The 22,327-nt window shown below is 41.5% G+C and overlaps 1 protein-coding gene across 3 annotated transcripts in view; it reads left to right on the forward strand.

Annotated features, from left to right (window-relative positions):
- arhgap42b (Rho GTPase activating protein 42b) overlaps window positions 1–21,445 on the forward strand; it is a 117,816-nt gene extending 96,371 nt beyond the window's left edge. For 2 of the 3 annotated variants that reach the window (XM_080772342.1, XM_080772344.1), the window contains 9 exons: window positions 315–373; window positions 2,535–2,640; window positions 2,913–3,072; window positions 4,196–4,346; window positions 6,421–6,825; window positions 11,071–11,233; window positions 16,647–16,709; window positions 16,833–16,912; window positions 19,579–21,445. In XM_080772342.1, the coding sequence (XP_080628468.1) occupies window positions 315–373; window positions 2,535–2,640; window positions 2,913–3,072; window positions 4,196–4,346; window positions 6,421–6,825; window positions 11,071–11,233; window positions 16,647–16,709; window positions 16,833–16,912; window positions 19,579–19,667 (1,276 nt within the window). In that variant the 3' untranslated portion in view covers window positions 19,668–21,445. The remainder of the gene's footprint in view (window positions 1–314; window positions 374–2,534; window positions 2,641–2,912; window positions 3,073–4,195; window positions 4,347–6,420; window positions 6,826–11,070; window positions 11,234–16,646; window positions 16,710–16,832; window positions 16,913–19,578) is intronic. The other variant, XM_080772343.1, reaches the window with a different exon arrangement.
- The last annotated feature ends 882 nt before the right edge of the window (window positions 21,446–22,327 follow it).

Genomic DNA, 22,327 nt, shown 5'->3' on the forward strand with positions numbered 1-22,327 from the left:
GTGTGTGTGTGTGTGTGTGTGTGTGTGTGTGTGTGTGTGTGTGTGTGTGTGTGTGTGTGTGTGTGTGTGTGTGTGTGTGTGTGTGTGTGTGTGTGTGTGTGTGTGTGTGTGTGAGAGAGAGGCTGTTAGGCACATCATTACCTTCAGTATAATGCCTCATTGAAGCCCACTGTTAGTCATGCATTCAGCACTGCCGGCAACTCACAAAGAGTTGAACAGAAGAACAGAAGAAAAAACAGCCGTGTCAAAACTCTGGAGATGTAATTGAGGTTTTGCTTCTTTGTTGGTCGTCTTCTTTTCTCTGTGTGCACCAGGTGTCTCTCAGAGCCTCTAACGACGTTCAAGCTGCACAAGGATTTCATCATGGCTGTTAGTAAGTTATGAAAGGCCTATATATATGGCAGCCTCTTCTCAGGGCGCTGGAGGGCGGCAGGCGTTCAGGGGCAGTAGTGGAACAAGTACTCGCTTAAGTAAAAGTATTAATGTTGCTATATAGAACTACTCCGTTAAAGGTAAATGTCCCGAATTCAAAATTGACTTGAGTAAATTTACAAAAGTATCAGCATCAAAAAGTACTGATTATGCAGAATGTCCCATTTCATGTTTTCAAATGTATAAAATGTTTTGAAAAAAATAGCAGATCTACAAGCTCACAATGTGTCGCATCGCAACATAGATTGGGTGAATGTAATGCACAATCTTTGTAAAGATTGTAAATATATGTAAAGTGACGCATTGTGAGCTTGTAGATCGGCTATTTTCAAATGGACAAATTGTATATAGGGCTGAAGTGGTAGTGGTTAATGTATGTTTAGTATTAATAATACAAATCTACAAAGTAACTTGTGACTTTACTAAAGTAAAGTACATATAACTCAAAACTACAGTTACAGGTAAGTACAATACTAAGTAAATGTACTTTGTGACTTTACACCACTGCTCAGGGGTACAGTGGCCGGTAGAGCAGCCGGATGGGAACTGCGAGGTTCCCAGTTGGATCCCTGTGGGCTCCCCCAGAGTTAGTTTGAACCCTGTGAGCTCCCCCAGAGTTAGTTTGAACCCTGTGGGCTCCCCCAGAGTTAGTGTTGAAGTGTTCTTGAGTAAGACTATGAACCCCTAATTGCTCCCGATGTGCAGGTTGGTGCCTTGCATGGTTTCCTCCACCATCAGTGTATGAATGTGTGAATGTAATGCACAATCTATGTAAAGCGCCTTCAATAAAGGCGCTATATAAATGTGCCATTTACCATCAGTCGACTGACTATCTGTCGGGCAGAAACGTATTATCTCCATGTTTCAGATGTTTGTGTTTTTTCGTGAATGGACGCCCTACTTGATCATACTACAACGTCACACTGCTACTCTGCTACTTCTGTAGGCCTATTTGAATCCTGAAAAGTAACAGTTTTGGGCATAATGGGGTTTTCAACGATTTTGGAACCCATTTTTCACCCCTGTGTCAATTATCTAATGTGATAAGCCTTACATTTTCATACTACAATGTCACATTTATGATATCGGCTATTTAAAAACAATATTCTGATACATTTGAAAACATTTGAACTGGGACATTCTGCATGAAAAGTACTTTCTACTTTTGGTACTTTAAACATTTTGATCCCAATACTTTTGTACTTTTACTCAAGTTATGTTTAATTCCGGACTTGAGTATTTCTGCATTGTATTGATACTTTTACTCAAATACAACATTTGAGTACTTTTTCCACCACTGCCCTCACGTCCTGGTTTTAACCTCTGGTCCAGAGACCTAGTCCGCTGTACTTACAGCTAAACAGTGAGACAATAGACTAGAGCATCGCAGTCCCGCCCCCTTTCATGACGACGACAGGCCCGGAAGAGAATTCCCATAGAATGTTTCAAAAAGTATTTATTTAAAGACCTTATAAGCCTCGGACAAAGCCAACTCTTGTTGTGACAAATCATGACAATAAACACAACGTTTTGGGCGATCAAATAATTAGAAAGAAGAAAAAAAGGGCCGGGTACAACACTTATTTCTTTGTTTTTCTTTCTAAGGATGTAATGGCGGCTATAGACCACATGGGTGTGCCAGGCTGCTTAATTGCCCTCGCAAATGCACCATGGGAATTGTAGCACCACTGAAAACAGAATATTATCTTTCACAATAGTGTACTGTTTATTAGGTGAAAGTACTTCATTAGACACCCCAGAGTCGTTTTTATGTGCAATGGTGTATTAACTTTGTATTTACGGTTTCTTCCTGGAGGCTGAACCCGGTCAAACGGACCAGTGAAATAAACAATATAGTGACATCACACTATCGGAACATAAGAACACTTTACTACGGTAAAGTGCTCCTGTAAGCTTTCTGAAAAACGTCATATTCAGATAAGAAATCTATAAAAATGAGGCCCTGTAGGTCAGAAGGAGCACTTATACAGTATGTCTGCCTGCATGCCCGCCCGCCCGCCCGCCCACTTACCTATTCATTCATCAATAATAGTGTTTATTGTATGTACAGTTGTATGGCATCATGATCCTCTCTGTTTCAGAATCAGATGACCAGAACTACAGGGTGTGTGCCGTCCATGCTTTGCTCCACAAGCTCCCGGAGAGGAACAGGGAGATGCTGGAGATGCTGATAAAACACCTCGTTACGTAGGTCTTCTTCAAGCTCTCCTCGTAACATTGTTAAAGACCATCCCTCTACTTGGACGATAACCTGCTAGCTGCTCTATAAAAGTCCACTTCAAAGTTCAGTGATATGCTCACTCTGAAGTGTCATGACAAGTCATTGCTCAGTTTATTTTTTTAGCAAATCTTTGAATATATATTATGTTCTAAAGCAAACATTTTTAAATTTTCTTCTGAGTGTCCCTGGAACAAAGTTTTTAGAGATTTTGTTTTGTTTTTCTCCACTCATCGCGCAGAGTTTCGACTCAGAGCCAGTCCAACCTGATGACGGTGTCCAACCTGGGCGTAGTGTTTGGGCCCACGCTCATGCGCTCCCAGGAGGAGACGGTGGCAGCCATGATGAACATCAAGTTCCAGAACATCGTAGTGGAAATACTTATCGAGAACTTTGACAAGGCGAGAGAGAGAGAGAGAGAGAGAGACCAACAATTTTCGTCGACGAATAATGTTTGTCGACGAAAAATGTTCGTCTAGTTTATTTTTGTTGACAAAATATTTGTATATCATATTTAGTCATAGTTTCAGTCATCATAGCTTAGTTTTCATTTAATTTTCGTCGGTGAAAAAAGGTAGTCGACGAACATTTTTCGTCGACGAACATTTTTCGTCAACGAACATTTTTCGTCAACGAACATTTTAGTCTAGTTTATTTTTGTTTACAAAATATTTGTATATCATATTTAGTCATAGTTTCAGTCATCATAGCTTAGTTTTCATTTAGTTTTCGTCGGTGAAAAAAGGTAGTCGACGAACATTTTTCGTCAACGAACATTTTTCGTCGACGAAACCAGTGTACCAGTGTTCTGATAGGCCTGTCAATAAGACAAGACATCTGATAGGCCCGTCAATAAGACAAGACATCTGATAGGCCCGTCACTAAGACAAGACATGTACCAGTGTTGTTTTCGTCGACGAAAAATGTTCGTTGACGAAAAATGTTCGTTGACGAAAAATGTTCGTAGACGAAACATTTTCGTAGTTTATGTAGTTTATGTATTTATTTATTTTCTTCAGCTCCCAATCGTTGGAACCAACACTATAATTGAGTTGTTTATCTCTTTATTGAGACCGATATATTTATTGATTTCTAAAGCAGTGTTTTAGAGGCCATGTATTCCTTAGTTGAGAGATGGAGCAGGGACCCCCACTTCATACAGTATTTTGTGAGCTTGTAGATGTTTTTGTAGATGTGTTTTTCTGTGAACGTTCCCCCTCATAGAATTTTTGTTTCCTTTATTTTCAGACATTTTCACAACAAAAAAATACAATTAACATTCCAATCACACAACACATTCAGACCCCCTGTAGTTTTAAAATAAATCTTCTCTTCTGGGTGTCCCTGGCACCTGGGGGCCTGGCATTTTCAGATGGCCATGGCCATGTGCATAATCAACTTGGGGGACCTTGACTGCACTCACTCTGGCTAAGCCTATCACCATCTGTATTTTGCAACATTGAAGCAGTTCCTTAGCGTTGTTAATAAGCAGTTCTTCTCCTCGGACCCCCATGCACATCCCAGGTGTTCCACCAGGCTCCGGACCCCAACGTGCCACTGCCCCAGCCCCAGTCTCGGCCCGGCACCCGCAGGAGCAGAGCCATCTGCCTCTCCTCAGGGCCCAGGAAGCCCCGCAGCCTCTACACCCCCACACTGTGTCTGGCTGACGCAGAAAGTGAGTACCAGAGCATGGCTGGGTGTATGCCGCCCGGTTTCATAGCTGCGTTCAGCCCTGGATAGTTAGAGCGCTGTGCTTACATATACAAAGACGAGAAGTTGTACAAACAGGGCAACACGAACGAAGTGAATGGCCGCCGCCCGCCTGGTATCTTCGCCCCCCCAGCTGGAAAAATCCAATTGAAGCGACGTCCGCATCGCCCCGATTTCACCCAAAGCGTCCTGACGTTGTTTGGTTTTATTCATCCAGTTCAAACTGAACTGACTGCCTGGACTCTGCCGAGAAAACCATATACAAACTCTTTGCAAAGATATAGAAACAAATGTTGCTGCTCATATATGATATAGTAGCATAAATTATGTTAAATATATATTGAACCGAGCCGTCTTGGGTGAACGAGCAGGTACATTTGGTTACTCTCCCAAAGTTAAATTACTTCGCAAAGGGACTTTTGTTTTGGCTGACCAAAGTGAAGCGATTGGAGCGACTGGAAACAAATATATCTCCAGGTTTGAACGCAGCGTAACGGTATCTTACTGGAGGCTGTGAATAGATTTTGATTGATCAGTTTGCAAAAGTACAGAGGTACAGTTGTACAATACTGCTGAAAGCATAACACAAAAAGCCCTGAGAGCTTGTTTCCATTGTGGTCCTGTGTATTCAATTCATCAAGACATATAAAGACAATATCATAGAAGAAATGATCAATACTAGGACCAGTAAAAGTATATTTACAGACATATAGGGTGTCTGACCCGTGAACTGAGACCATGCATTAACTATTATATATAGGGTGTCTGACCCGTTAACTGAGACCCTTAACTCATAAAACTACCAGCGTTTCTACATTTTGCATTCCTTGCCAGCGAGAGTCTGGACTTATCTTTCAAGACCAACATAATATTTTGTTCTATGATAATATTATAATAATATAAACACCAATTATCTCAAAAGAAAGCAGAGAGTCTCTACTTTCATCAGTGGAAGAACTGTGTCACTGCAATGTTCCGGTCTTTATTTACTGGCAGCAGCTTGTTTTCACAAAAACTAAACAGAAAGCAGAGAATATGTAAATAAAAATGACAGTATTATCTTCCTTAAAAATGAGTTTTCATAGTGATTCCAACAATCATTATTTTTTAAAGTATACAGCATTGGTTCCATTGATTCCAAGCCGGAACACGATTGATTGAATAAACATGCTTTCAGAATGCACGTGGCCCACTGATCTGACTACTTAACACGGCACAAGGTTGGGAACATCTGTTAGAGGCTGTTTAAACAGGCTTTAATAGGGTGTAGTTCTCTAGACACTGTAAGCAGGTTTTAATGGTCAGTAGTTTTATACTAGCCTGGGTTCCAGCCTGAATCGCTGCATTCCGTCAATCTGTTTTGTCACTCGCTACCCAGTCTGGAAAGGGTCCTATCTCCAAGGTAGGCGGGACATATAAACGGGTGAAATCGACCCATGGCTTCTGATTGGTCTGTGGCGTGGGTTTGAAAAAAACCCACATCATTCACTAAACTCACCCCACACAGCCGTCAGTGGGTACTACTGAATCTGACATACTGTAGCGAATACTGAATCAAATTAGTGTTGACTTTTTACTGTAGGTTTTACTCTCGAGCCTCGAGTGAGAAAAGCATGGACAGAGTGGCACTGGCTGATGACGTATCAGCAACAACGTGGATATATGTAACAGGTGACGTTATGAAATACGAGTCAGACTGAGTAGCAAAGTGACAAAACAGATTCACAAAACTCAGGGATTCAGGCTGGAACCCAGGCTAGTTTTCTACTAGACACTAAACATGTTTGCACAGACACTGTGTAAGCAGGTTTTAATGGTCTAGTTTTCTGCTAGACACTGTAAGCAGGTTTTAATGGTCTGTAGTTTTCTGCTAGACACTGTAAGCAGGTTTTAATGGTCTGTAGTTTTCTGCTATACTGTAAGCTGGTTTTAATGGTCTGTAGTTTTCTGCTATACTGTAAGCAGGTTTTAATGGTCTGTAGTTTTCTGCTAGACACTGTAAGCAGGTTTTAATGAGGTGTTACGTATGAACCCACCTGACCCCTGCACAGGTGACGGGTTGAGCAGCAGTCCAGGCAGCACCCCCATGGGCAGCATGGAGTCCCTGTCCTCCCACTCCTCCGAACAGAACAGCTCGTCCAAGACGTTGTTCTCCTCCGCCGCAGCCCATGTCTGGGACAGCAGCAGGCCCCCTGCGGTGGCACCCAGGGGCGCCGCTGTGTGTGTCAGCAGCCCCGAGTCCTGCAGTTCTCGGGAGGACGCGGCGGGCCGCACGGACGGAGAGTCGGAGGATGGCCTCAGCCTGTCGTGGGTCACTGGCGCTGCGATCGGGACGTCCCCCCAACCACCGCCCAAGAAAGCCCCTCACTGCCACTCAGACTTCAGGCCCGCACAGCTAAACCGCTCTGCAGCCCCATCTCTGAGATCACTGCATGTCTCTGAAGGTAGGCCCCCGTTTCAAACAGAGATACAACGGTTCCTCAAACTAATCATAATGATATGCCCAATAATTTGGGCATGCTGTGAAAGGCAAGTTCACAAAGTGAGCTTGTAGATCGTGAGCTTGGTATAAATGTGGCACAAAGCGATTGTCAATTTTCTACTTTTGATGCTTTTGTGTGACACTGTGTGTCAAGTACAAAAAAACAAACGATCTATCTACACGGACACAGATTAATACTGGGACACACGCGCAACAGACCCACACAGGGAAAACAACTCGGACCCATAGTAGCCTACAGCTACTCTTGCGTCAGTCGACATAACTTCTTCTTTGGGGAAGCATCGCGGCCAACGTGGGGGTTGCGTGGCACAGGCACCTGAAAGCCAGCTCTGACAGTTGGACGGGGGCATGAACACATGCGCTGTTTCGACACCACACTGTCCACTCCCTCCTCAAGCCAATATAGGCTACATGCACGCTGAAAGCCTGGACACTGACTATACGACAGGTTACAGCCCTGCTCTCAACCAGCGTGACTGCGTGACACACTGAACATCACCATCACAAGTATTCATATGTTATGATCCAACTTCAACAGATATTATAGGCAGAATATCACCACCAAATTTACATCACACATCAATGGTGTACTTATGATTGTACTACAGCATTTACTTGCAAAAGAAACGTTTAATTAGGCTACTTTTGTGCCCAACCCAACTTCCCAGCACCATCTGTAAACAATTCCCCCCCTATCAGTAATGTGATCTATTACATTGCATACCCACACTGAACATCATATGCTGTTCATATATTCAGAACGGGTAAGGACTAGTATTAATAAAAACATGCTTCTCGATTAATCAAAAAAGCAATCAATAAAATAATCACTAAGAAAATAATCAATAGCTTCAGCCCTAGTTTAAAACCTTACAAAATCAGTAAAACATTCAGTATGTATTTCTTATGGGGCGGGTGTGTTTCCCTTACTGTAATAAAAAGAAAAGCATTTAAGTAAGAATATTTTAGTCTCTCATACAGTGTTGGGCAATATTACTTAGGAGAGTGTCTTTACTTTACTTGTTACTCCTTAGAAAAAGTAATAATTGCGAATGCAGTGAGCACTTACTATGAGACCTAGCAGATCATGTCTGTCTGTGTCTGTGTGTGTGTGTGTGTGTGTGTGTGTGTGTGTGTGTGTGTGTGTGTGTGTGTGTGTGTGTGTGTGTGTGTGTGTGTGTGTGTGTGTGTGTGTGTGTGTGTGTGTGTGTGTGTGTGTGTGTGTGTGTGTGTGTCTGTCCCGCTATACGTCCAAATATGGAGTGTGTTGCATCAATCACAAACAAATCACTCAGCTCCATGTATGGGGCACAAAAGGGGCCAGGTCCACATAATACAGTAACAGCGGGACAGACACACAGACAGACAGACAGACAGACATGATCTGCAGGGTCTCAGCTGCGTTCGCTTCCCGCGTTTGCGCGTCTTACTTGTATTACACTACTTATTACTTGTAATCAAGAGTAATACTGTTACATATTACTTTATATTACTTTTCAACCGGGCCCTGCAAAAAGAACACAATCGGTTTAGCCAGCTCCTTTTACAACTGAATCCAATTCATTGAAATAAGAAGTCTCCAATCAGCCAAACTGTATTTTTGTTTTATATCCTGCAATTATTCAGTCTCTCATCAGCCTTTTTATGGTGCATATTCCACATTTTGGATTCAACATCAACAATCTGAACTGCACACACATCTCAAAACGGACAGTATATATTGTATACATAAATATAATAACAAACAATAAAATAAAGCAACAGGATGAGGATGAGAGTACTAAGAGTAGATGAGAGAGTACTAAGAGTGGATGAGAGTACTAAGAGTAGATGAGAGAGTACTAAGAGTGGATGAGAGTACTAAGAGTGGATGAGAGTACTAAGGGTGGATGTGAGTAAGAGTGGATGAGAGTACTAAGAGTGGATGAGAGTACTAAGAGTGGATGAGAGTACTAAGAGTGGATGTGAGTACTAAGAGTGGATGTGAGTACTAAGAGTGGATGAGAGTACTAAGGGTGGATGTGGGAGTGGATGTGAGTACTAAGAGTGGACGAGAGTACTAAGAGTGGATGAGAGTACTAAGGGTGGATGTGAGTACTAAGAGTGGATGAGAGTACTAAGAGTGGATGAGAGTACTAAGAGTGGACGAGAGTACTAAGAGTGGATGAGAGTACTAAGAGTGGATGCGAGTACTAAGAGTGGATGAGAGTACTAAGAGTGGACGAGAGTACTAAGAGTGGATGAGAGTACTAAGAGTGGATGCGAGTACTAAGAGTGGATGTGAGAGTACTAAGAGTGGATGAGAGTACTAAGAGTGGATGAGAGTACTAAGAGTGGATGAGAGTACTAAGAGTGGATGCGAGTACTAAGAGTGGATGTGAGAGTACTAAGAGTGGATGAGAGTACTAAGAGTGGATGAGAGTACTAAGAGTGGATGTGGGTAAGAGTGGATGAGAGTACTAAGAGTGGATGTGAGTACTAAGAGTGGATGTGAGTACTAAGAGTGGATGTGAGTGTACCAAGAGTGGATGTGAACTAAGAGTGGATGTGAGAGTACTAAGAGTGGATGTGAGAGTACTAAGAGTGGATGAGAGTACTAAGAGTGGATGCGAGTACTAAGAGTGGATGTGAGAGTACTAAGAGTGGATGTGAGTACTAAGAGTGGATGAGAGTACTAAGAGTGGATGAGAGTACTAAGAGTGGATGAGAGTACTAAGAGTGGATGTGAGTAACAGTTGATGAGAGTACTAAGAGTGGATGAGAGTACTAAGAGTGGATGTGAGAGTACTAAGAGTGGATGAGAGTACTAAGAGTGGATGAGAGTACTAAGAGTGGATGAGAGTACTAAGAGTGGATGAGAGTACTAAGAGTGGATGCGAGTAAGAGTGGATGTGAGAGTACTAAGAGTGGATGTGAGAGTACTAAGAGTGGATGAGAGTACTAAGAGTGGATGTGAGTAAGAGTGGATGAGAGTACTAAGAGTGGATGTGAGTACTAAGAGTGGATGTGAGAGTAATAAGAGTGGATGTGAGAGTACTAAGAGTGGATGTGAGTACTAAGAGTGGACGAGAGTACTAAGAGTGGATGAGAGTACTAAGGGTGGATGTGAGTACTAAGAGTGGATGTGAGTACTAAGAGTGGATGTGAGAGTTTTCATTAATGTCCAGAGAACATTAATGAAAACAATATGCAAACTGAATGAAGTCAAATAAACTACTTCTACTACAGCATCACAGCTACTGCACATAAAGTGGCATAAATATTTGTTTTAAATAAATGCATTTGTCATTTCCAATTTACATGGAACCCCAGAAAATGTTACTGAAATCATTAAGGATCAAATTAGGGTGAGACATTAGAATAATGACATGGCTTAACTGAATACACGCTGAGAATAACCCAGTACAATATAACGTTTATGTTGGGCAGATACCTCTTACCTCCATACCCTTATTGTGTTTTCATAAATGAACGCCCTACTTGAGCATACTACTACAGCATCACACCAAAGCATCAGAAGTAGCAGAGACAAATCATGGTCTCTATTAATCCTGGTCTCTATACTGCCTCCCCCTGGCCAGCCTGATGGAGAGGAAATTAACTGGTTGGAATAACGTGTTCATTCCACGCTCTAGGTCCTGCTGGGGAAACTCCCCCCTGTCAGGTGATAAGACGCTCCTTAACTCCTCATGCATTGAAGGAAGCATGAGCTCAGTTCGGGGCTGTCCCTAGGTTGGCAGAGGGAGAGTAGCACCCAGGATTACAGTTTAGTCATTGGCACCGAAAAATATAATCCACCCGTCAGACGATGAGTCAGTGTATTATACACCGTCAAATCCGGAGTGTCTCTCAAGAGTCTGGATTTTGCAGAAGTTAAAGAGCTGTGTTTATCGGATTAGGCCCTTGCAGATTGGTACTTTCTTCAGAAAAGCGGTGGAAAAAACAGCGAGTTCCCAACTCCATTATTTGTTTTTGAGGGGTATTTTATGATAACAATGTTTTGTTTTTTTGTGAAAAGTCATGCTGAAATATTAAAGAAGAGACTTCAATATATTTTGATAAGAAATATTTTTTATGGAATATTTTACATTGGTAACTTCAAATATACCCGTGTATAGTGATGGTGTGACAAAATGTATGTTTAGTGTTCTAGGGTTAATATTGTTTTCATTACAACTCCCTCAAGGTCGTCGGAGCTACTGTGGATCGCTCCAGAGCCTGTCGACGCCAGAACCTAAGGAGAGCGTTGTCAGCAAGTCTCCAGGTCGCCCGGAACTACCGCCCAAGCAAGTGACCCGCCGCAAGGTGGACGGCTCCTGTAGCAACGGCTACCAAAGACCCGGCTCAGTGTAATGAACCTCCGCAATGATAACTGTTACTGACACCACTAGTGCAGCCATTAACCCAACCTGTGGGCTAGGGCCCACTACACACACAGCACAGAGTCCATTATAACTGTAGCCATGGACTAAAGTTCTCAGTCGCTGTGGGAGAATCAATATTACTGAAACTATATTCTCCTTTCATACGGTTTCGCAAATCACACATTATCGTACTTGGTCATACAAACTGTTATAGTCGTGACATTTTATTTTGATTGAATCCATGTGTACAGGTACTGTACTGGTGTCGTTCTCTTTGTGGTGTCGTCGTGTGTACTGTGTAGGGGTCCTCAACATGCCGGGTTGTGAGTGATGGACATTTTCCTCAAACTAAATTTGGGCCACGGACATAACAAATTACTAGTCACTAATATTACCATAAATACTAAATGTATAGTCCAGGAGACACGGTGGAGAACACATGCAGTGTTTTTAAAGAGGGAGAGTAGTTAGCAGGGTATTGTATTAAGATGAGGGTGAAGGCTTATAATGGACAATTTGTAACCCAATTTAATTTCCATGGCCTTCTCTGCAATTTTGTCTACTTTCTACTTCACCTTCTTCACTCCCTATATTGAAGCGATTCAAGCGATTGCTTTGAACTAGACAATAGGAGAGGGTTGGAAGAATTGTCACATTGACATCATCCACCGGTCATTATAATAATTTTCGAACAGACAGGGCTGAGACAGATTTTTCCAGGCCCAGTCATATAGGCACTGTTTGGTTCAAGGCAGTGGCTTTTCTGTGTGTACTGTACCCCATGTCGGTTGTTCTCAAAGTGGGGTCTGGAGACCCCCTCAGGGGTCCTTGAGTTCAGCTCAATTGCTCAACCCACGGAGGAGATATGTGTTCAGACATATGAAGGATATGTGTTCAGAATCTGTAGTAGGATAGTAGGATGTTAGTTCCATTGATCTAAGCCAGAACTAGCAGATCGGGGGGTTTAAGTGGCTAAAGGCTGCCTTGTGAAGTGGTCAGAGGGGTGGACCGCGGATGCTTCCAAGATTGTTCAAGTAGACCCTGACTGAGGTATGAATCGCCACAGCAACTACTACATACAGTTTTCTGTGCATGCGTACAATTTAACCTGCCACGGCCCCTGTTCCCACATAGTAGGGCTACAAGGCAAGTACATATCATACTGGTTGATGACTTGTTTATTGGTTATATTAGGGGAAATACATGAAATATAATGCAGTAGTTTGGCATAACTTCCTGGTATGATGATGTGATGTCACACACATAGCCTCTATAGTTAGTGAAAGGAATTGTACGTGGAACCGCTTTATTCTACAGTACATAGCCAATCTGCAAGCTCACTAGAATATTGTCTGTGTCGTTTGGAAACCTCATACATGTATGTGGTTTCTGCCCGACAGAAATGCATGCTGGGAGTGGGTTACTTTTTACTCTTCTTCCATTTCTGTCCATCTTTCAGCCGCTGCCTTTCTCTCCCCCCAAAACAAATGTTTTTTATTAAAGACTCACAATAAGACACGTTAACATCATGAATGACTAAAGAAAACACATAAACACAACACATAACAGCAAAAGCAAGAAACAAACAATCCCACCCACCCCTCCCCCTGAGACCAAAGATGCCACAAAATGTCAGTACTCTTACTACTGTGCAATGGGAACAAAAAATAAATAATGATAATAATAATTACTAACTAAATCATGCCCTTAACCAAATCTGCAATACCAGACCAAATCTCAATGTTTTCCTCTTTTGCACCATGCAATCTTGCTGTAGACATTTCTAAATAAATTATATCTAGAAAGGTCAAAGCCACTTTGGCGAAATTACAATGTATGAGGAGGTTTCCAGTGCGAAGCAACCATCTTCTTTGCGGCCGTTACTCCCCACTCATTTCTAACTATCTCTCTCTCTCTCTCTCTCTCTCTCTCACACACACATCTTATTGTCTGTTTCTTTCCATCCTCTCCACTCCGAGTAATTTGTCTGTCTACTGGGAAGAGAAAGGAGAGAGAGAGAGGTGTACCATATGTGTGTGAGAGATCAGACTTGAGTATGTGCACTGAAGATTTATGCCCTTTTCTTTCCCTGTCGGTGGGAGAGCAGGATTTAATTACGCTCTCCCTGCTGCAGGGTTGATGTGACCCAGCCACGGCCCCATGGCGCCCATTCTCTCTGGACAAACAGATTGTTTGACTTGGCGTGCGCGGGAGAAGCCAATCACATGACCCCCGACCGGCTCTGGTCGTTACCTTGTATAGCAGCCACACACACCAGCCTGGTGATGGTGCGATTATACGTACTCTCCCCGTGAGTGCAGTCTCTTTATAGCTCTGTATAGCACCCTGGTGCTACTGCTATTATACATGTACCACCACAATGAGTGTATAGTTGAGTAGGGTGCTCAAGGTCAAGTGCAGTGAATGTATTCAGCCCCAGTATTCAAGTCAAAGTACTGTATACAGTAGATCAGTAGGTCAAACCCGGTAAATAACTTTTTCATCAGAAGAGACTAGAAGTGGTGGTTGGAAAAGCCTTGATTCCTCCTCGCCGCTATTAGGATCACTTTTGCACACACACACACACACACACACACACACACACACACACACACACACACACACACACTTGCTTGTGGTTGTCCATCGTGTCCGATGATGACCATCTTCTCCTATTTGTGAGTCTTCTGGTGGCTGTATAGTCCTGGCTCCACAGTCAAGGTTGCAGACCGGGCATATACTGTACAATATACATACAGTATACTGGGGGGAACAGGGTTGGCTTTGCGGGCATGCCTCTTTGCACGCTTTGCTGCACGGTGTTGTGCTCGCTGGCTTTCCATATACTGCACTCCCTGTGCGGAGCGAGAACGCCAGAGGTTGCGACAGGAAGCGAGTTTGATCTGGCCTCTCTTCAGTGTGGTCTTAATTTGGTCTTTGAACCGCTTCTTGAAAGTTGAAAGTTGCTCCGGAAAATGTGTGATTTAGTGCTTATCAGGGTGTGTGTGTGGGGGACAGACAGACAGACAATAGCTTTCTTTTCACCGCCGTCAATCTTGTCTGTTTATTATAAGTGACTTTTGGTTTGTGGTGTTCGGTGGAGTTGCTTTCATTTCAAGGACCCCCAAATTAATATGTATTTGTCCACGGACTTCCATCTAAAAATATTTTGTGCCAGGCAGGGACCTATCTGTTCCAGACTTGTGTTGTTAAAATGTCCAATTCGTCTTATGCAAGCCTGCGACACGTTGTGAGCTTTTAGATTGGCTATTAAAGTTCCTCATGTGGCCTAGTAGCTAGTTAGTGAAGCCAGGTCTGCCCACATTGATGCATCAGGCCGGAGTGGCACGCTCCTCCTCTCTCCTCCTAACCAACAAGGCGTGTGTGAATCACAGCCTGGATCCTAATGTTTCCCATACAGTGGCTCTGGACCCATGATTGGGTCGTGGACCGATTTTTATGTGTTGCAAGAAAATATCCTCTTTTTATTAGTTTCCAACATGAAGAAGAGAAAAAAATGTATATAATATTTCAAAAGATTTTAAGACAAAGCTAAATCACAACTTTTCACCAAATAAAAACATTTTTCGAAAGTATTTAAAAAATTAAAAAAAAACCCCAAATCTGATGATTTCCATATGTAAATGTTTTACATACAGTACGTTTACAAGCTCTTATCGCGCCACGTTATGAGGTTATAGATCTGTTCTTATCGCGCCACGTTATGAGGTTATAGATCTGTTACTTTCACTAGTTAACTAACTAACAAACTAGTGATCTATTTCTCTTTTGGGTCTTCAGTTAAAAATGGTGGTTGAATGAAAGTGATTCAATTTGTCACGATCCGTCATTGATTGTATGATGCCAGGAGCATGGATTATGCTCGTCGCCACAACGGTCTTCAGTCATTTTCACAAGATTAAAGTGTATTAGAATAGAGCACAGCAAAGTCCTGACAAAATGCCCGCTAGCCCAGGCCAGGGACACAGAAGTATTTTATCCATTGAAAATCCCCTCGCATAAGAACAAACCACAATGGCGATTCTGTCTGTTATGTCATTATGATATTGAGTTACATTTTTATAACGTCATGTTAAAAAAAAAAAAAAAGATTAGTACTCTTTCACTGTCTGCTAATACTTCATGTCCATCCATATAGGATTTTCTTTTTTGTAATTCAGTTATGACATGATCTAAGATTTTTCTATGGGGCATCTCAATAGCAACAATTACTCCGTGACCCAGGGCATAGCGCCCCCTAGCTGCAGTGATGTCACATGTCGGTGCTCTGTGGGTCAATTGTAAATTGTTGTTCAGAAGCATCTTCCAGGTAATCCTTGGTTGGCAATTCCTTGGTTGGCTGTATGTAGAACAGCAGGAACATATAGTTTAGAGTGATTAACACAATTCGCCATAATGTGCTACTTATTTTGTGTGTGGAGGATTCCTTTCAGACTGTTTCATATATTGTATATTATGGTCACATTCATTTTAAATTAATAGGCTTTCTACTGGTTCTACCGAGTGAATGCATTTCCGGTTGCATTTCTGGACCAGATGTAGAACGATGGGCATTTCTGGACCAGTGACAGAACGATGGGCATTTCTGGACCAGTGACAGAACGATGAGCATTTCTGGACCAGATATAGAAAGATGGGGGCTTTCGCTGTAAAATAGGCTTAATTTACAGTCTGTAGAAACCAATGCTGTCACTGTCCTTTGAGGGGCCCAATGCATGGCTTTCGGAGATCGTGTCATATGGCTGCCAAGTCTATCGGATTTTTTTATGTTTGTTTAGAGCCCTTATGACGTAAATCGTTTGCCAGCCAAGTCTATGGACTTTACTGTTTGTTTATGGCACTAAATGACGACGTCATCATGTCATGTGGCCCATATACAGTGGGCCACATGATGGGCAAGACAAAAGTGAAGACGGAAAAGTGAGGACGCAAATTGTGATTGGCCAGAATGAGATGATGTATGATTATAAAAGCGCCCCTCATAGTCATTTCACACGGGTGAGATTTTGACATTCTACAAAGATAGTGCTGTGAACTGCATGCATGTTCTGCCATTGTCGATCTGCCATTTTTGAATATCAAATTATGCTATATGTGCGATGCTATTTTAACTACTTTTGCTGGGGATCCCCTGTAACCCCCACCCCAGACCCCACTTTGATAACCAATGATCTAGACTTCCTAAAATATGTTTAAGGTCGACGTACTGATGACCATAGACCAGACCCGACGTGCTTTCCCCTGAAATGTGTCGTGGGAAAGTGTGGAAATCAGATCCCGGGGGGGGGGGGGGGGGGGGGGGGGGGGCAGATGTTGATGTCTGTCTGTCTTTATAAGGTCAAGTGAAATTCACCATGTTTTATTTTTTTTATTTCAGGGTCGCTGCGCGAGCATTACTGTTCGAAAGTCCCTCGTCATCGCAGGCCCCTGGAGTGGGAAGGTAGACCATCTTAAGATGCATGCACGGCTTGAGCCGACCTAATGGACGTCAGAGTGTTCCACGTTCAAGTCTTCGATCAAAGCCATTACAAAAAAATCTCTTGTGTGTTCTTGTGTTCATAAGGGATGCCAAGGCCATGTACTCCTGCAAACCCGACCACAGCCACGAGCTCAGCTTTCCACAGGGGGCGCACTTCTCAAATGGTGAGTCTACAGTATGCCCAGTGGTTCTAGGACACTTTCAAATAGCAGATCTACAAGCTCGCAGCGTGGTCTGAAGTGACATGCTGTGAGCTTGTATAGTTTTGAATAGCCAACGTATAAATGGATAAAGTGGTTAAAATGAGTATGATGTATTACACATTTAGCTGGAGACCCCGGAACCCACCTTGAGAACCAATGCAGTAGCCTACTGTCCTTTTGCACAATATATTCTACCATTCAGTTTGGTCAAATCAATGGCAAATGTGGGATCTTACCCCTTTATTACAATAAAAAACACTAAATCTAATGAAAACTACCATAATCTAAACCTAAGCACTTTCAAAATATAAAAACTAAACCAAACTAATAATTAAACCCACCATAAAATTATGAAAAAATAAAACTAACTGTCGATAAACACAAAGTCAAAAGGGAATGCAAACTAAAAGCTCCACTGTCTGTCGTCGTCGATGAAACGGGAAACAGATGCTGCCTGATTTATTGCAGCTTACTGTAGCACGTTGTCAAACACTGCATAAATAAGTCACATCCTTGGCAAACACAATGCCGCGGGGCCTGATGGCTTGATAGCATGTCTCTCGGGGGAAATCGTATGACCTTGTACGGTTTCCATGAGCGTAGCTGCCATGTGCCAAGCGGGTCAGCGTAACCTTAGTGATGGTGATGGGAAGCACTGACTGTTCCCTGGCTTAACCCATTCAGATCTGCATGGGCCTTCTGTTCAGCTGCTCCCCACATACACAAAAAACACATAAGGTATCAATACGTACATTCGGCTAGATTCTAGGCAGATACCTTGTTATAAAAGTTTCCTTTTTTTTTTTCGTCAAAGGACTGTGGTGCTCTCAGATGGACAGAGAAGGCCACAGCCCATTGACTTGTTTTTTTAAAAACTTTTTCTTAGAATTGTATTCATTTCACTGTTTGTATTACTATTTTCTTCTCTTGCTATGTAGCACTTTGGTTCAAATATAAAGTACGTTACAAATAGAATATTATTATTGTGATTAGACATGAGGCCTACAAATGCCTTCTAAAATCGGTAGTTCTCACACTTTCAAGATTTTTTGCAAATAATATCAGATGTACAAGCTTGCAGCGTGAGCTTGTACATCTGATATTTTCTTGTGAATAGCCAACGCTAAAAAGTATCCCAGATGCTTTCCCGGTTTTAATGGGATAAGCAGCCAGCAGTCAAGCCCTGCAAACGTCAACAAACACTCCCGAAACGTTTAGAGTGCAGGCAGAAACATTTCTCCTGAATCGCCACACTCGGGTGCAAAGTCAAACCTTTTGACTTTTGACTGTGGCCCTCATTCCTTTTTTGTTATTACCTAGAACACTGGCTCACAAAAAAAACAATCCCATTTATTTTTCTTACATACAAAAAATCAATAAATAAATGATGTGTGTATATATATATATATATATATATATATATATATATATATATATATATATATATATATATACACACACACAGTACACACATATACATATACAGTATAAAGTTTAAAACAAACAAACAAATCTAAGAAATTCCATTCATATTTATTTTTAATAATAATTAAGCCGATCTACAAGCTCCACAATTCGGCGCGAAGCGACACGTTGTGCGCTTGTAGACCTGCTATTTACACTAGTTTGGGTCTCGACCTGAAAGGTTTGGGAGTCACTGAACTAGAAGAAACGATAAATGTTGTCCAATCTGTCTGAGTGTTAGTTAATACAATAAACGTATACAATTAGGGTGGTTTTTTGTGTCTCTGCTCTTCTAGATTGTGTCAAAGGTCATGTCTCACCTGTGAGACAACATGCAGGATCTGACCTGATGGTCAAGATTCAATGTATCTCCTGGGCAAGCAGGCAGGCTCTATTAGCTCAATGGTAAAAATGTCAGCACTGTCATGTCAGGGAGCGACGTGGCTGTTGGCCTCTCTCAAATTTAATTCTCCTTAATGAGTTTTGTTTAATTGGCATCTTATCGAAGCTTGTTTGCGGTTGATGATTTTAATGTGATTTCTTTGCCAATTGGACCCGGCTCTTGTTGGATGTGTGAGTCAGAGACTACTAGTGCATCGCTTAAATCACTGGTTCTCAACGTTGGGTTAGGGACCATTGGAGTTCCAGAAATGTTAACTTTACTGGTCTGTAAGTCTGAGATTGGGGTTCCAGTATTTATCTCTGGGACCCCAATCTGCACTATAACATCTTGTTACTAACAACAGCATATATATATATATGCTGTTGTTAGTAACAAGATGTTATAGTGCAGATTTATATATATATATATATATATATATATATATATATATATATATATATATATATATATATATACTTTCGTATCTGTAGTATTTATACTGTACTGTAGTATTTATACTGTACTTTTGTAGGATATTCTAGCAAACCCCTGATGACTGTTAGTTATTCCACCCCATTTATTCTATTGTTTTTGCTAGTAAATGATCTACAGGTATTTGACCCAATATGAGTGCCAAATTACAGTCAACCATTTCTTCACGTGTAGGCAAAATACAAATTCTGTTTTGACTGTGTGTGTGTGTGTGTGTGTGTGTGTGTGTGTGTGTGTGTGTGTGTGTGTGTGTGTGTGTGTGTGTGTGTGTGCGCGCACGCGTGCAAAGTCTACCCTTCTATTGAACCTGGCTGGCTACAAGCAACCTACGAGGGGAGAACAGGTTTAATCCCTGAGAATTATGTTGTCTTCCTCTAAAAAGCTACGCTAGTAATACAAAAAGTTTAACTTGGCAACTTTCTTTCATGGTATCCATGGAAAACGATAATCCTTGATGCGAGCGACTGCGAAACAATTTTGCTGTAGTGTTCATTTGAAGTTGAAATGTTTTTCTTTGTTACTGTTTTTTGCAGATAGTTTTATCCGACTAAAGAAATTGCTGTAATAAACTATCATTTTATGCATGTTTATGATCACCCACTCGCACTGCTGTTCTTATGTCCACTATTTAATTGCTTCTCAACCCTTCCAGGCCGCGACAACCCCAAAATAATCATAAGTTATGTTGGCATTACATTTAGTTTGACTCAGTTCCCACAGATACATTTTGTGAAAATTGTAGATCCACAAGGTCACCACGCCTCGCCTTCCGAGTTTGTAGATCGTCGTATTCTCAAAAATGTTGCGTCTTTCTTCTATTATTTGACAATGGAGCGCCAAAGTCCTGACGTCACTCGCTCATCCCTCTCTAAAATCGTCTCATATAATAGTTGTGGTCCAAAAATAAACAAACTGTCTCTGTGAAATTGTCGGTGAGGTGGCTCTGTATCGTTTACAACAGTCAGTCATATTTCATACAGTCTGTTTCTAGCTAAAATGTAACTAATTTGGCAGCAGTAACATTAGCGTTTTCTCGCAGTCAGTTGATTCTTCATATCCATATGAGGGAAACGGCCGGGATGATGTTTATTTTTCAAATACAGTTCTTATATGAGGCGATCTACATGAACGAGTGGACTTAGCGCCCTCTACATTTATCTTAGCCATAACATTTATGCTGTTTGATCACCGTTAACCACCTTCAACTTTCTTCTTCAAAAATTCGAAATATGAAATTTGATACAATAGCACACTAACATTCACCTATGTAGTAATATTTACCTCTTAACTGTATCACTGTGCATTGCTATAAATGAACACATCAAGTGTTATGTGTGTTGTGAGTGTTTTTGTCTTGTCTTTGTCTTGTGCAAGGGTGATGAATGTTATGTTGTGTATGAGGCAGCGTTACGGCACTCACTGGTGCACTGGTGTACCAGCAATAATGCTAGACGCACTTGAGATTATATTGTTGTATGTTGAAGATGCTGTTTTAATATTTAATTTTGTATTAGTGTCACACAATATGTCCCATGTTAATAAATGCCTTAATACGTTCACTTTAGTGGTATTTTTATGTTTTTCAGACAAATACGAGCAAAATGTCGTCTCTGTGGGGTGGAATCCTCATACAGTATCATCAGTACTGTATGTCCAAAGCTGTTAAATTAAAAATTAAAAATGGCAAAAAGAGCAGATCTGCAAGCTCGAGCTTGCGGATCTTTTGATGCTTTTGTGTGACACTGTAGTAATTTGTAGTATGATCAAGTAAGGTGAAAATATATGAAAGGTTTCTGCCCGACAGCAACGATATATACCTTGATGTACGACCGTGGTTCTTAACTTATTATTGCACAAAGAGCGATTTCTCCAAATGAAGAATTTGGGAGGGCGGAAAAGGTAAAAGGGCTGAACACAGCTATGTGGCGTCGTTGCCAAACTCAAACTGCTGTTTTAGATGTCAATCCGCGATGAGAATGTTCTAACGGCCTTGAGCATTGATACTCCCTGCACAGTTTGGACTCTACGGAATCCTTCACCTAATTATGAAGATTTGTTGCCTATTGTTTTGGCATGTGGGAGGCACGATTCCTTAACAATCATTGACTGTATAGCTGCATAAAGCTGTCTGTAAATAAACTGATTTATCGACCTGGCGCCCTGCGTTTATTTTTATGAAGACTTAACCACCAGCATCCGTATTGTGGGTAAATAGCTTAAAAGGCTTAAAGGAGTAGTTCACCCCAAAAATCTGATTGTTTTAGTTTTTGCCGCATTCCTAAGCCAATGATTTAAGCAATATTACACGAGAGGGGGTGGTTTAACGTTAAACGTTAAATCACCCCCACCCCGAGTGTAATATTGCAATTATACAATAGTTACCCTTAAAACTAAGAAAATCGCTGAAAAAAACGTATATTTTAAATGACAGATTAAACGTTAAACGTATCTTTAAAACCTGAAATATCTTTATTATAACTGTCTTGACTTGCAGTGATTCAGAAATCAAAACGACATAAAAACAGTTTGTTAATGTTTTGGCACACATTACATTGGCACGTAATAATAGATTGATATATTTATACTTGTGTTACAGCACTTAATCTCCTAATAATGCTAATACACCATCATTACGCCGACTCATAATGTTGATGGATCCCTCACAAAGAAAACATTACAAAGTCTTCTAATCTATTTAACTTTATGTATTTTCTCTCTACCCAGATGGACCTTAGTGCAGTGGTTCTCAAAGTTTAAAATCTCAAGGACCCCCTAGTTTGGTATGTGTATGCCACAGACCCCCATAACTGGGTGGACGTGACCAAATGGACCCGTAACAAACTGTAACCAGCTATAAATTAGCTGGGGATCCCCTCGCACCACCAAATGACCCCTGGGGTGTCCCTGTACCCCACTTTGAGAACCACTACCTTAGTGCATGTTGTCTATAACTACCTCCTACAGTTCAAAAGTGCTAGAGCGTGGTACGACAGCTTCCCACACATTTATTTTAATACAGTAAGTTCTACAAAGGTTAA

Source organism: Protomyctophum bolini, assembly GCF_963924005.1.
Source record: "Protomyctophum bolini genome assembly, chromosome: 9".
Lineage (NCBI taxonomy): Eukaryota > Metazoa > Chordata > Actinopteri > Myctophiformes > Myctophidae > Protomyctophum > Protomyctophum bolini.